Source organism: Microtus ochrogaster, chromosome 22 (assembly GCF_000317375.1).
Source record: "Microtus ochrogaster isolate Prairie Vole_2 chromosome 22, MicOch1.0, whole genome shotgun sequence".
Classification (NCBI taxonomy): Eukaryota; Metazoa; Chordata; class Mammalia; order Rodentia; family Cricetidae; genus Microtus; species Microtus ochrogaster.
The window spans coordinates 7,704,614-7,719,281 of record NC_022023.1 but is presented as its reverse complement, the minus strand read 5'-3'; the positions used below and the strand labels follow the sequence as shown (position 1 = coordinate 7,719,281).

At 39.7% G+C, this 14,668-nt stretch overlaps 1 protein-coding gene across 10 annotated transcripts in view; it reads right to left on the bottom strand.

Moving 5' to 3' along the window:
* Dlg2 (discs large MAGUK scaffold protein 2) overlaps positions 1–14,668 on the bottom strand; it is a 1,686,730-nt gene that overhangs the window by 683,487 nt on the left and 988,575 nt on the right. Inside the window, exon 1 of one of the 10 annotated variants that reach the window (XM_013350142.2) lies at positions 12,122–12,581. The exons of 8 other annotated variants lie outside the window; for them this stretch is intronic. In XM_013350142.2, coding sequence (XP_013205596.1) covers positions 12,122–12,430 — 309 coding nt within the window. In that variant the 5' untranslated portion in view covers positions 12,431–12,581. Of the gene's footprint in view, positions 1–12,121; positions 12,582–14,668 lie in introns of those variants that run through there. One more of the 10 variants, XM_005357591.2, reaches the window with a different exon arrangement.

Genomic DNA, 14,668 nt, shown 5'->3' with positions numbered 1-14,668 from the left:
TGTAGACCAGGCTGGTCTCGAACTCACAGAGATCCGCCTGCCTCTGCCTCCCAAGTGCTGGGATTAAAGGCGTGTGCCACCACTGCCCGGCATATTTTTTATATCATTATTATCATTCCTTAGAAGTCTGTTTGTTTTCTGATGAGAGACAGAAATGGTCTGTATCTGGACTGGATGGAACATGGGAAAATCCTGGGAGGAGTAGAAGGAGAAACTGTAATCAGAACATATCATGTGAAAAGAAAAATCTATTTTCAATGAAAAGCAAAAAGTATAATGTAACATTATTAACTAATTTGATCAATATAAATAAGAATATGTTTAGCTAGATCTGTGAACAGGTAAACAAAAGCAATGAATCTCCCCTGAAGTTATGTTTGGAGGTATAAAACAGACTAACAGGCGAGGCTAGGAGAAGTCCCAGCTGATCAGGTGCTCACAATGTAAACCTAAGAACCTGAGTTCAGATCCCTAGCACACACGTGAAAGGTCAGATTGGGGCGCGATGCCCCTAAACTCCCGCACGGGAGAGGAAGAGACAGACTGATACCCGGAGCCCTCCAACCAGGCAGTCTACACAAGCAGTGAACTCCGGATTCAAGGAGAGATATACTATCTCAAGAAAGAAAGAGGACCGAGACTCATGAAGACACCAAACACCACACGCATGTGTGCGCACACACACCAGGGGGGGATTATGAAGATATAACGTTAATAATGGTAAACTTTGAGTGAAATTACAGATAACTTTGAGGTTTTAATATCTTTTGCTCAGAACATATATATATATATATATATATATATATATATATATATATATATATATACACTGTCAGTTTGTATTATTTCTCTCACAGTGAAAAATAAAATTATTCTAAAGTAGTAAAATATCTTTTTAAATTTATAACTATATCATTATTCACTTAGTTTAAGATTTTACTTGGTAAATTAAGTGAAATTGAAGGCTGAATACAAAAAAGCACTTCAATTAAGAATGTGAACTTATGTGATAGAAAATAAGTAAAAAAAATAAATTAATTAAATGTATGCACAACCAAAACACACATAGAAAGAGTCTGATGAATAATTAAGTCATGGACAAGTAAACATAAATATCTACATTAAGGCTACTGCAATCGATGCCCACCACTAATGAAAACCACCAGCTGTCACGACAAAGTCCAAAACTGTTTCATTCATGGGTTTTCAATGCGGTGATACTAACTACAATCCTCTGAGCATTTAGACTTGCCCACAAAAATGACGGAGAAAAGTCATTAGAGAACCTACATTGGAGTCTACAGAAACTAAATATAAGATAACATTTTGTGACATGTCAAGCTTGTAGAGGACTGACTCCTCCATTAAACTACAACGTTAAGTAAATAAGTTTGCTGCTTTGATTGTGCTTTTGAAGTACACTATTCTGCCGCTTTGGCAGAGACTCCACAGCCTATTTGAAAACTGATTTTGAATAGTTATTCCAGTATTTGAAAAGGACCATAGCACAGAAAAAGAATCTGACTCAAGATAAAACAAAACACACACTGATGTGAATACTGCTTCTGTATAGGTAGACAATACAGCTACAAATATTATTTAGAGAGATGTACTCACTATAACGCTATGAGAAATGTTACAAAGGCACGACTATACAACTAGTGGATATGAGGGGTCTCACATTTCGTAAGTGGAGCTCCAACTAACCATAATACAAGGTAATTAACTCTAGTAACAGGATTCCACATTAAGACACTCTGAGCTAAAAAGATTGAAGAGGAAAAGAGACTCGAACCACACCTTAAAAACGGATAGATTTTGTGGGCAGAAAGGGATCATACATCAGCAGAAAATGGAAATCAGCTGGTCCAGGCAGACGTTAGTAAGGCTCTTTCTGTGAAGAGTTGGGTAACAGTTATTTAAGTACCTTCAGGCTTTAGGGCTTTTGTTGCAAATTTTCAACTCTGCTGTTACAACACCCAAAGAGCTACAGATAGTTAGCCTAAATGATTGAATAAAAATAATTTATAGCTAGCACAAAACGATTTCACATAGATGTCATGTTTGATACAATATTCCTTTGATGTTTTAGCTATAAAAATATATACATTTTTCTTAATTCCCAGTCTATACAAAAATTGAACAGGCTGGCGTTGGTCTGCATGCAGGCTGCACTTTGCTGAGTTCTGGATTATTTGAGGAGCAAATTAAACACACACAATAGTTTTGAATGCCTGAATCCCTGGTCATGTTCTTATATGGGATAATGTTTCCATTGCACAATAAATATATTATAATTCCTTCCTATCTTCACGCAAAATGACATTTATAGATGATACAGGTACCTACATGCAAGTTTTTACAAAGCACATTAACTGAAGGAAAAAAGGTGAAATAAAAAGAAAGACTATTTAAAAACTGTTTTTTTTCAGCATGAACACTCAATTTTATTAGGTGAACTATTAAAAAAGTCAAATGCTTACATGTTCTGACAATGAATAAATATGGGTTTAAATGGAATAGCAAGATGCTATTTTTCTAAAAATCATAGAACTATATTAGATGTAATACAAAGGATAACTAGACTACAATTCATAGCACCAGAGAAGCTAGGGAGCAAGGAGGACCCTAGGAGCCATGGATTACCCTGGGGAGGGGAATTAAAGTGAGATTTCCTGGGTAAACTGGGAGTGAAGGGGAACAGAAAAGGTGAGCAGAAGAGGGACGATAGAATGAGGGAAGCAGATGATCAAGGGGGGAGGGATGGAGTGGGAGCGCAATGAAAGAGATATATTGATAGAGAGAGCCACTATAGGGTTCGGGAGAAACCTGGCGCTACGGAAATTTCCAAGAATCCACAAGGATGAGCCCAGGTAAGACTTCTAGCAATAGTGGAGAGGGTGCCTGAACTGGCCTTCCCCTGTAATCAGATTGGCTAATATCCCAACTATCACTGTAGAGCCTTCATCCAGTAACTGATGGAACCAGGCGCAGAGATCCACACCCAAGCACCAGGCCAAGCTCTGGGGAATCCAGTCGAAGAGAGGGAGGAGGGAATATATGAGCAAGGGAGGTCAAGAGCATGATGGAGAAATCTACAGAGACAGCTGAATCAAGCTCGTGGAAAATCATGAACTCTAGACAGACAGCTATGGAGCCTACACGGGACCAAACTAGGCCTTCCGTTTGTGGGAGACAGTAGTGAAACTTGCGTTGTCTGAGGGGCCCCTGGTAGTAGAACCAGGATCTCTTCCTGTTACATGAGCTAGCTTGTTGGGTCCATTCCCTATTGCAGATGCCATGCTCAGTCTTAATTCATGGGAGAGGGGCCTGGTCCCGCCCCAACTTAAAGTGCCGGATTTTGATGACTCCCCATTGGGGGAGTGGATAGCAGGTGGGCTGGCAGGGAGATGAGGGGGTGGGGAAGTGGGGCGGGAGGAAGAACTGTGGTTGGGATGTAAAATAAAATTTAAAAGAATAAATAAATTATAAAATGCACAGAAAAATGTAAGAGCAAACTTGTAAGGGATTCTGGTTATGAATTAGTGTGAGACACAAATCATAAAGGATGTGTGATGAAAGATTAAAGCAATAATTTGATGTATGGATTATCTAAACAAAAACTGTTGATAGATGAGGTGGAGAAAAGTAGAATGTCATATTTTTGCAAACAAACAGGTCTTATTTTTAAGCTTAGTCTCAGGATTTAAAAAAATGTTTTCCGTGAAGCTTATAGTTAAGGAAATATATGTTAAACTTGAGTTGACCACAAAGTCATATATACATGTATTAATATACCATTGTGCTCACAAAGGGCACACCTTTCATGATTTTATGTGCCAGTTAAAACTACTGAAAATAAATAAAGGCAGGCTAGAAAAGCAGCTTCCTGGCTGGCTATCATCTTTCAATATGTATGTATGTATGTATGCATGAGTGTGTATGTATGCATGCATGTGTGTATGTTTGCTTATTTTAATTTATCTATCTGCCATCTATCCATGCACAAAATCCTCTACCTTGTAAAGGCAATACTTCTGACTTCCTGTACTCTAAAATTTACGTCCTTGATTAAAAATGGGCACTGATAGATATAAAGTCAATCTAGAGCTGGAACGGTAACTTAGCAGTTAAGAGAACCTGCTGCTTTTACAAAGGACCCACATTTACATCTCAGCTCCCATGTCAGGCAGCTCACAGTCACCTGCAATTCTAGCTCTACAGGATGCAAAACTCTTCCGACCTCCAAGGAAATCTCCCCTGCCCACACACATCAATAAAAACAAATAGTTAAAAATTAATAAATCTAACACCTTCGGGAGCGATAGGGCAGTTACGTGCAGACAACACCTGCGCCGAGTTAGAGTAATACTCAGATTATCAGATTAAATAAGATCCGAGATGTCATAGTTGTCTAAATGTGTGAAGCTCTGGGTTTGATTTCCTGATCCATAGAGCAAAAAGTATTGGAGCTCTTTGTTGAGTGCAAGAACGCATGCTTAAAATGATGAGGATGATGGTGATGATATTCATGATGATGAGAACAATGAAAGGAAAAACAGAAAAAAATCAAATAAGAGGCACCGAGGAAGTATTACACCACTGATCATTTTATGCAATAAAGTCTTTTAAAATCTTTTATTAATAATATTTGATGAGCTCCTGAATTCCATGTTCCTACTAATTGAAAACATGTAATTACAGATCATTTGATCGCATTTTACTTTCTTGAGCACTAGTAACTCTACTTCATGACACTGTACAGCATATTTCCAAATAACCAAAGAAGAGGCCTTTGAATGTTCTTGCCAGAAAGAAAGGGTTGATGGGTACTAATTAGTTCCCCAGCCCACACCATGATATAAAAACACATTTAAAGATCTCATTGCACATTCCAAATGCACATATTTATTACTTGCCAGCTAACAAAATAAGATATAAAAATAAAACAAACAAAAAATGCATCTAGATTTACTTGAAGAAGGCTCAAATCTGTTCAGTTACACACCTGCTGATGCAGCCTACAAGAACAGATGAACACTGAGGAGGTGTATTAAGGATGCTACCACCTGAAACAGGATGAACGCAAGTCTAGACTTTTTCAAAATAGCAAGCAACTCTTGATAAATACAATTGGATTAAGTGTAAAGGTCTCTTGTTATACACAGGAATTGTATTTGTAGGAAATTCAATGATAAATAGACGTTTTCTAGAACATTTTTCCTTTATGCATAAACCTAAGCTTGACTTAGTTTTAGGTAATTATTTTTTGGATGATCTGTATCAATGTCCAGTATGAACTTCAAAATTATAGTATATTCCTGCTGGAATATATTGCTGTGATGTAGAATTTCCCTCTGTATGTTGTGATTACCACTGATTAATAAAGAAACTGCTTTGGGTCTATAGCAGGGCAGAACAGAGCTAGGTGGGGAAAACTAAACTAAATGCTGGGAGAAAGAAGGCGGAGCCAAGGGACTCCATGGAGCTGCCAGAGGAGAAAGACATAAGCTGTCAGCCAGAACCTTGCCAGTAGGTCACGAACCTTGTGGTAAAATATAAAATAGTAAAAATGGGTTAATCAAAGGTATAAGAGCTAGCTAGCAATACGCTTAAGTGATTGGCCAAGCAGTGATTTAAATAATATAATTTCTGCGTGATTATTTCATGGTCTGGGCAGCCAGGAACGAACAAGTGCCCTCCTACTACATTGCTGGACAAGACTGTTCCTCATACTTTAGTACATCTAGTATTCACGGTCTCCTACTTCTAAATGCCAGTCTAACGTTCCCATCTCTGTCAACACAAGCATCTTCCTGCATGTGAAATGTTTCCTAGGCCAGACCTGGTGCTGCATGCCCATAATCTCATTACTCGGGAGTATGATACAAGCACCCTGCCACGTGTTCCAGGCCAGACTAACCCACACAGCAAAACTATAGCCCAGAAAACCAAACCAAACCAAACAAACAAATAAAAAACCAGCACAATAACTAATGTTTTCTAATAGCTCTCCTATTTTTCAGGACTGCCAGTCTTACTTCTAAGTAAGAATTAGGTTTGTGTATTAATATATTTTTTTTGTTCAATTCCCAATACCTTGCATGCCTAATAGCTTTTCTGGCAGAAATCCCCACGAGGATGAGTGCAGAGGGAGAGCATCTTGGAACCGTAGAAAGATAATTCAATTCTGAGTTGAGAAACCCAGGCCAAAATAAGTCTGCCACAAACTAAATGAACTTGGGCAAGTCTCTTAACTTTCCTAGGCTTCAGGCTCTCATTGGAAAATGTCTGGTGGCCATGAATTTTCATTCCAGTTCTACACAAGCAGAAAGCATCCTGAAGCATTTGAGAGTTTCAAGGACTAGAATGCAGTACAATCATAGTGACGGATAGCACCAGTATAAAACAGCAACAGATCAAGAAAGAGGAAAGCAGACCATGGAGATGGCGGTATCCACAAGATATTTAAGCTTTCTATGTACTTTCCTACATAGACAGATAGAACCAATGTGTGAGATTCACAAACCCTGGGCAATATGAGAGTGTGTGGGGACCAAGAACAGCCCCACCATGGACTTCTTTATTTATACACACTGACGGCTTGTTCTCCATTCCTTGCCACGTGCGTTGGAGACCTAACCAACTTGACACTAGCACCCATGAATGAGATTAGGATAAGTATCCCATGGTGGTGTTGATGCTTTTAGCTTTCACCAACACTTCAACATGGCACTGTCCTTCACCCTGACGAGCCAGGCAAGGATCTACAAAGATGTCACAGGATTCCTGAGACAAAGAAATAATGCAAAAGAAAGGAGATTAGGCAACTACAGTCGCAAGGCAGTCCTTTTAAACATGCGCATGACTCTCACCCTTTATGGAAATTTTTGGTCCTTTGGGCACTTATGGAGCTCTATAGTGTGTGTGGTGATGGTAGGTGTGTGCAGTCTTTCTTGCAGCGCTGACGACAAGCGCTGCTGCCAGATGGGGTAGGATGAATGTGGGAGCCAAAGACACACATAGTGGAAACCAGTTATGCCTTTTCAGTCACGTGACTGTGTGACAACATCACTCGGAGATGCCTTTTCGATAGCTTAATGGATGGAAAGAAGTAGGATATTGTCAGTGTTAAAGGAAAACTGTGTGTGGTAAGGCCCCCACTTCAGTATCAGGAGCACTCAGTAGATGCCACAAAACCTCTGCTCTTCTCCATCCTGCCTTCTGTGCTGAGTCTCTCCTTGATCTGCCTGCCCTGTAGAGAGGGCTCTGCTGATGTCAGCCTCCGGCGATGTGCGCAGCCTGGGTGCTGAGTGGCTTCGAGCTGGCCACAGGAACTTTCATTCTTCCTTGACTTGAATTTCCCTTCCCCAGAGTGCCTGGTGTTTCCCAGAATTTTTTTTTAAAGACATTCTCTTTGGTAAGTAAACGGCCCTTTCAAAGAAGGCAAGGAGCTATAAGAAGCTTTGAGATATTTCTAATGGGGGCTTAAGCTAAGCCGAGATTCAGTGCAGTGATGTCTGACTTCTTGGATTAAAAAGTTGTCTATTCAATGTTGTTGTAAATTGATCATTTTTGGAGTTAGTATCAAGATTGTTGAGGGAGATCTAGATTTACAGAGTGTGGCTAACTATTTCAAATGCAGTCCCCGCCTCCAAAGGAAGTTGCTGAAAAAAATCTAACTTTTTTCTTAACTTTTGAATATAAGGTCATGGGAATTATTCTTCATTAATATTATCCTATTTTACCTCTCCTTCTTTCCCCTCCCCCCCCCCCGCATCTGTCTCTGTTTCTCTTTCTCTTTTTGTGTGCATGGTTTTAAATTTCTGAGAACCTGAAGGACAAAATGTCACCCCAGTGGTACAGACCTATGCCAAAAGTTTCTGGACAATTGCCTAGCTTAACCTTCATCATTAAAGAGGAGCCATAAAAATTCTAATGAAAGGGCATAATACAATAGGGTAGTAAGTACTTCGGGTTAAAAAAAATACAAAATTTTGCTAGCACTGGTAGTAATAAATACCTAATACATTAGGCTCCAGGTGTCATGTTGCGGTGTTTATAGAAATTGTATTCAATTCTTACTCCATGTCCCTGCAACACGACTTTCTCATAAGGCATTTTACAGACAAGAAAAACGAGGCTTATAGACATTAAGCAGAGGAGACCACACAGGGCCTGTGAGTTCAAATTTAAGGTTATTTGGAACTGAAGTGTAAACTCCTCCCAGAGTCCCTCTCATGAACTCACAGATACCAGCTTGCAACGTGAATGGATGACAGTGCTTGTCTGAACTGGACACAAACAAGAGTCACCTGCAAGGAGGGAAGCTCGCCTGAAAAAAAAGTCTCCCTAAGATCAGCCTACAGGAAGTCCTTGGCACATTTTTTTTTTTTTTTTTGGTTTTTCGAGACAGGGTTTCTCTGTGGCTTTGGAGCCTGTCCTGGAACTAGCTCTGTAGACCAGGCTGGTCTCGAACTCACAGAGATCCGCCTGCCTCTGCCTTCCGAGTGCTGGGATTAAAGGCGTGCGCCACCATCACCCGGGTTGGCACATTTTCTTAATTAATTATTGCTATAGCAGGGTCCAGCCCAATACAGGTGGTAGCATCCTTAAGCAGATGTTCCTGGGGTGTATAAGAAATGGGCTGAGCAAGCCGTGAAGAGCAAGCCATTGAGAAGCATTCTTCCAAGGCCTCCGCTTCAGTCTCTGCCTCCAAACTTGGCTCACCTTTATGACAGACTATAAGCAGTAAGACGAAATAAGCCCTTTCCTCCCCAAGTTGATTTTCGTCATGGTGTTTATCAGAACAGCAGAAACATAGCTAAGATAGAACTGAAGGAGATTTGGGGTCTCTGCAAGATTGGAGAAATTTAGGTCTACAAGTATTCTTTGCTCCAGAGTCTCTAAATGCACACGAGGGGAACTGCCACATGCTTTAAAAACTTTAGGTCATTACATAATAGCCATTTGCATAGATTGTGATAGGATATAAGCTCTGAAGCAGTAGTAATCCTAGAATATTCAATGTTGACACAGGGCTATACTATAGGCTCTCAGTATGCAACAGTAGAGTAGACATGAATGATAAAGAAACCAATACATATGATCTCCAAGCTACCATGGTTCTGTTATCTCTCCCTGAAGTCTGAAGTAGGAAGAAATGCCATATAAGGAATTATATCTTTGCAAGGCCAACCCTAATAATGTAGACACAACTTTACATAACTCACATCTGGATGTTACACTTTTCCATTTTTCTTACCCATTATTATGATTCTATTAACTATATATTCAATGGAATAAAAACTTATTCAGGAAGAGATAGAGCTACTTTTTAGACCAACTAAGGAGCAGCATAATGACAGAGTTCTTCTAGTTCTCAGCTCCTCAAATGATGGGACTTTGGTAAATGAGCCTTGAGAGAGAGGCAAATCATTACTGTAGCCCCTGATTAGAGTAGCTGGATTTCACACTGCTGATTTCCATGCAATACAATAAATATCTGTGGGAACAGGACCTCAGTTCCCAAACACTAAGGTGCTTCAGGCCCATTCTAAACCACAGGTGGGTCGCTGGGATATTCTAACCATGCACCACTTTTTTGCTCTTGGCTTTACAAAGAGTATTTTTAGTGTCCTTATAAGCCCCCCTCGTTATTAGAACATTTATCAATCCATTTGTGAAATTAAAGGGTAAAATAGCATTAGAAAACTCTCAAAGCAGACTTAGATTTAACAGACATATGTGTGCACAGAGCACGCACATCCTTGTGTCTGTGATAGCATACAGACTCTCTGAGTGATGAGACACAGTCATAGAATTTAAATATTGGATAAGTGCTACAAATCTACACACGAATGAATCAAGACTTGCACACCCATATTTCAGCCCGTTTCATTTACTAAATGATAAGGGAAAACACATTAAATGAAGAGACGTTTCCAGTGAAGTGAATGAAACATTCTTTGGGAAGTAAGCTTGCATTTTCCCATTGATAAACTAAGAATGATAGACAATGTTAGTTTTTATGTATGTAAACTACATCCACGTATACATATATATATTTATATGCATTTATGAAAATATAGATGCAATATAGCACGTACATTTATGAGAGAGACAAACAGTTAAGTATTAGAGATAGTTGCATGTATATTTTAAGTTTAGGTACACACACACATTAAGAAGTTAATTATTCCTTATCATCTGTTTGGATGGGTTCAAAAAAGGGTAGGATGGACTAATCAACTCAGAAAAAGACTTCTGCAGGTAGGAGATAAGAAAGACTGGAAAGAAAAATTCTGCAGAGGAAAGACTGTCATAACATTGAAAAGCTTAAACAATATGGGATTATGACTCTAACATTGAGGCTCACTATTCTAGTCAATAATAAAGTATATGTGGGTGACAAGAATATGCCAAGAAATGTGTATGCTAAGGGGTCAGGAGATTGGGGCTGCTTCGATTTACTGCCCTCTCATAGGTAAGTGGCCCCTTAATTATCAGTGCAGAGTCTATTTCAAACCCTTAAAGTATTAACTGGTTATAAATTTCAGGCAAGCAGGGAAGTGACTTGGTTAAAAAGGAAGAAAGAAAGAAGTTTGTCTTGGCTGGACTGTTTATTAATATTTTCATTATGTTGTTATTACAAGGTAGTAGTAAGGATTTGGATCTGGGAAATTGTCATTTATGAAACTAAAGGAATATTATCCCTTGGATACAAAAAGGATTTGAATGATAAACCAAATTTGATTTCTCTGTGTAAACATTCTAAGGTACATGATATTGAGTAACTTTTGTCTTAGGAGAATTTAATGCAGCCTACACATATGTTAAGGAATATGAAACCCATGTTTTGTCGATGAGCACATGGAATTATTGCAATCGCCAAGGCTCCTTATGCAGTTTGGAGTTCTTAGTAACTTTAAAATTTGTCTACATTTCCCAACACCAGGTTCTATTTAGAGCTGAACTAATAGATAATGCATGATGGGAGATTCTGTCTTTCTAAGTAAAGCTAATTCCATACCAATGAATTTAAAAAAACCATATACTTGGCCATGAATACATAACCATACTATTAAAAATTAGTGAGATATGGCATTCTTGGAAGTCCTAAAGAAAAACTATTACTGAAATTAAAACTCTCTGCACACCTCTTCGATCATAACATTTTATTCATGATCAGTCTTCACTCTCAATTGTGTTAAAAATGCTGAAATTGAGATCCCTCCCCCCACAACACAGCCTTTCTTCCCAGGGCATATTTAAGAATGATCTCTGCTCTATGAGTATCATAGTGTCTAAAGGTGCATATTATTTATGTTTATAGCATTTGCAGGAAGTTGCCCCCTCCCCTTTATCAAAAGCAGGAAAACAAAAATAAGTCCATTTTCTTTCTGGTAAAATGATGGTAGTTCGAGGGCAGAAAAATCATCAGGAATCAAATTAAATTAATATGCCTATGTTTAGAAAGGCATTGTAAGAGAAAAAGGGAAACGGTTTTAGCCCAAATATAAATGACCTTATTGCTTCTCTGTGATTAAATGTGTTTCCCTCTTTTCATTTGTAATGTGAATTATGCACTAGAAACAAAATTTCTCCCTCATAACTGAAAAGACACATAGTATCATAAGAGCAAAACCAGAATAACACACATCAAGTTTCTCTTTTCTCCTTTGATGGAAAAATAAACGTTCTTTTATTTTTATCACGGTGGGAAGTGTCTGATTAAAATTCATTTTCTTTCTATTACTTAAAATAATAATAATAATTCTAAAGGAGCCAAGGGAAAAGTGAACTGTGATTAAGGAGTCACGGGACTGCCAAGAGACCCTGCTGCAGAATCCTAAACATCATGTGGGGATCTGAGAATGTGAGCTGAAAGAAAAGTCACCCACTCCCACGCTCAGCACCCCCGCTTTTCTACCCGCTGCCCAAAAGTGTAAAACCACAAACACGTGTGAAACTAGAAAGCATTTTTTTTTTTTGGCCTAACATTTTTCAAAGCAGACAAACCCAGTCAGCAGCAAGGACTCAGCAAAGTTTTCAAGGCACCCTGACCTTAAAACACAACTTTCCTACAACACAGAACGAAAGTCACGAAGAAAAAGCTCACCTGTGCAGGGCTGAACCAACCATGTGGGCAGGCACAACGCTCCCCACAATTTCCCTTGCCCTTGGTGCTGGTCTTGTGGGGGCTTTTCCGTACACTGTCCCACAAGGTGACCAGCTTGGTCCTGTTTGAAGCCGCGCCCCCAGGTCCCGAGGAGGGCATAGTTTGAGAACTGTACCCGAGCCCCTGAGCATTCCTCTGCCAGCCACAGGCACAGTGGGCATCCCTGATGAGGGTGGGGACACTCCTGCCAGCATCCATCCCATCGGACCCCCGGCTGCAGCTGTGTTGCTTGGTGAGGTATGCATTCATGCTGCACTGGTGCTTACTCTTTTCTTTGGTCAGCTCTGCATAGAAAGGCTCTCTCCCTCACACCCCTTTCTTCCAGGCAGTTGTAAACGTCTTTTCTCTCTCCGGATTCCTCGGTATCTTTGACAGCTGCTATAAGCGGTTCATCGTGGGAGCAGAGGGAGCAGCGAGAGCAGCTCTGCACAGCATTATCTGCGGGCTGGTAGCTCTTTGTCAATAGATGACTCAACTCACAGAGCAACTTGACAGTATCCCTGCTCTAGGCAGAAGCAATCAATGCTCCACACAGCTGGGCTACAAGACTGTACACTTTGTTACAAGCCCGTTTTGGCTGGAGCCTCACAGCAACGAGTACTCTTCACAATTTGGCGTTCTCGCCTTCCCCTCCTCCCGGTCCACACACGAAATACAGGTCTCAGGAAAGAGAACTTTTTATCAGAGTAATGGGGACCTTTCCAGACTTGATGCATCTGGGCAGAAACACTGCAACATAAGCAGGGTGAAGTGATGGGAAAGTTGAGCTGGAAAGGAAAGGACCACTATTTCTGGGAATCTCTTATCCAGTTGCCAAGACATGGACCAAATCAGGAAATAATGAAATCAGAGCTTCAATATTTGAAGTATCAATTAATTTTTGAAAAAAATGATCAAGGTCACAGTGTAATACTAAAATCTGTTAAAATTTGAATTTAGGTTATTTTAAATCATTACATGCTATGATGCAAGTATATATTCTTTGTACTATGAATAATTATTAATTTTATTTCTTTCAAAATATGATGATTTTTAAGATTCAAAAATGATAGATTGGTTTATTTTAAAACAGTATTTTTCCTCACCCCAAATTATTGTGAGGCTTTACTTCCAAATACCTTCCCACAACAAATTCATTCGCCACAAAAAGAGCCTGCATTTTAAAATGAAGGATATATTCAACCCTGTCATTCGGAGTCTGGTTTTCTAAGACATAATTTTCAAAATATTTCACTAAAAGTGAGCGAAATCTATCCAATTTAAAGCGATCTCTTTCCAAAGAGGACAGACCTATATTTCAATTTCAGCATGCTTACTGAGACACATCCACAGTCTTTTCAGTAAAGGGGAAGGCTGAACAAAACCATACTTAGAAATGGTGTTATCTTTGTAAATTTCCACATCTTTGACCAGATTGTCCATGCCTTTTACATGTTCCTCAAGAAAAGAAGCATTGGTTTGATTGAAAAGTAAGTTGTCATCTAGTTAGGAGCAAAAAAAGGCATAGCCCAATTCTCAAACTAGCTAGTCAAAAACAACTGAATGCAATCAGACCTTGCAGTGGACTGAGGAGATTCTGGGACACTACTCACCTATTTCTGCCTCACTTGGGACTTCTTACTTTAGGCTCCGGAACTATTATCTTGCTCATTTTTACATAAGAACCCCTGATAAATCATTGCTAGATTTAAACACTGGGAGAAGGAGCAGAGCTCTATCACCACACAGTTCCATTGAATGATTCTTTCCCGGGTTCTGCACAAGCACCTAAGGAGTAGTAGCAAGTCTAGCAGAGAAGGCATTCAAAGTAGCTTTGCTAAGCTGGGTGTGGCCATGGACGGTAACCTCAGTGCTGTTGGGGACAGACTGATATGGGCTCCCTGAAGCTTCATTTGCCTCCAGTTTAGTATGAGATTCTGTAGGAGACCCTGTCTCAAAAGAAGGAGGTAGAGAGTGAGAGGCCATGTCACCTGATCTCCTCCTCCTAATGTCCAGTGCATGTATACATATGGGTGCCTATACCAGTCCCCTCAAATACCTGCGCGCACGGGCGCGCACACACACACACACACACACACACACACACACACACACACTAATAATAATAATAATGATACACTCTTGTCACTTAAGCACTGAAGAAGAGGGATTGCAGATTATTTCAAGGTAAGTCTAGGTACCTAATGAGTTCACATTCAAACATCCCTACATATCATTACCAAATATCAAAACTTAAAGCTAAAACAAAACGCCCCCCACACGATAAAATATCTAAAGGGGAAGCCCTCCGTCTATTACTAACCAATTTCTCAAGCACCTATCACACTGCCCAGCACACAGTAAGCAATTTTTTTGCTCTTTTGTTTTAGTTTTGAATGAAGATGTGTGCTTACAAGCTCCTGTATATGCACATGTGTACAGACACACTCACACACACACACACACACAGAGAGAGAGAGAGAGAGAGAGAGAGAGAGAGAGAGAGAG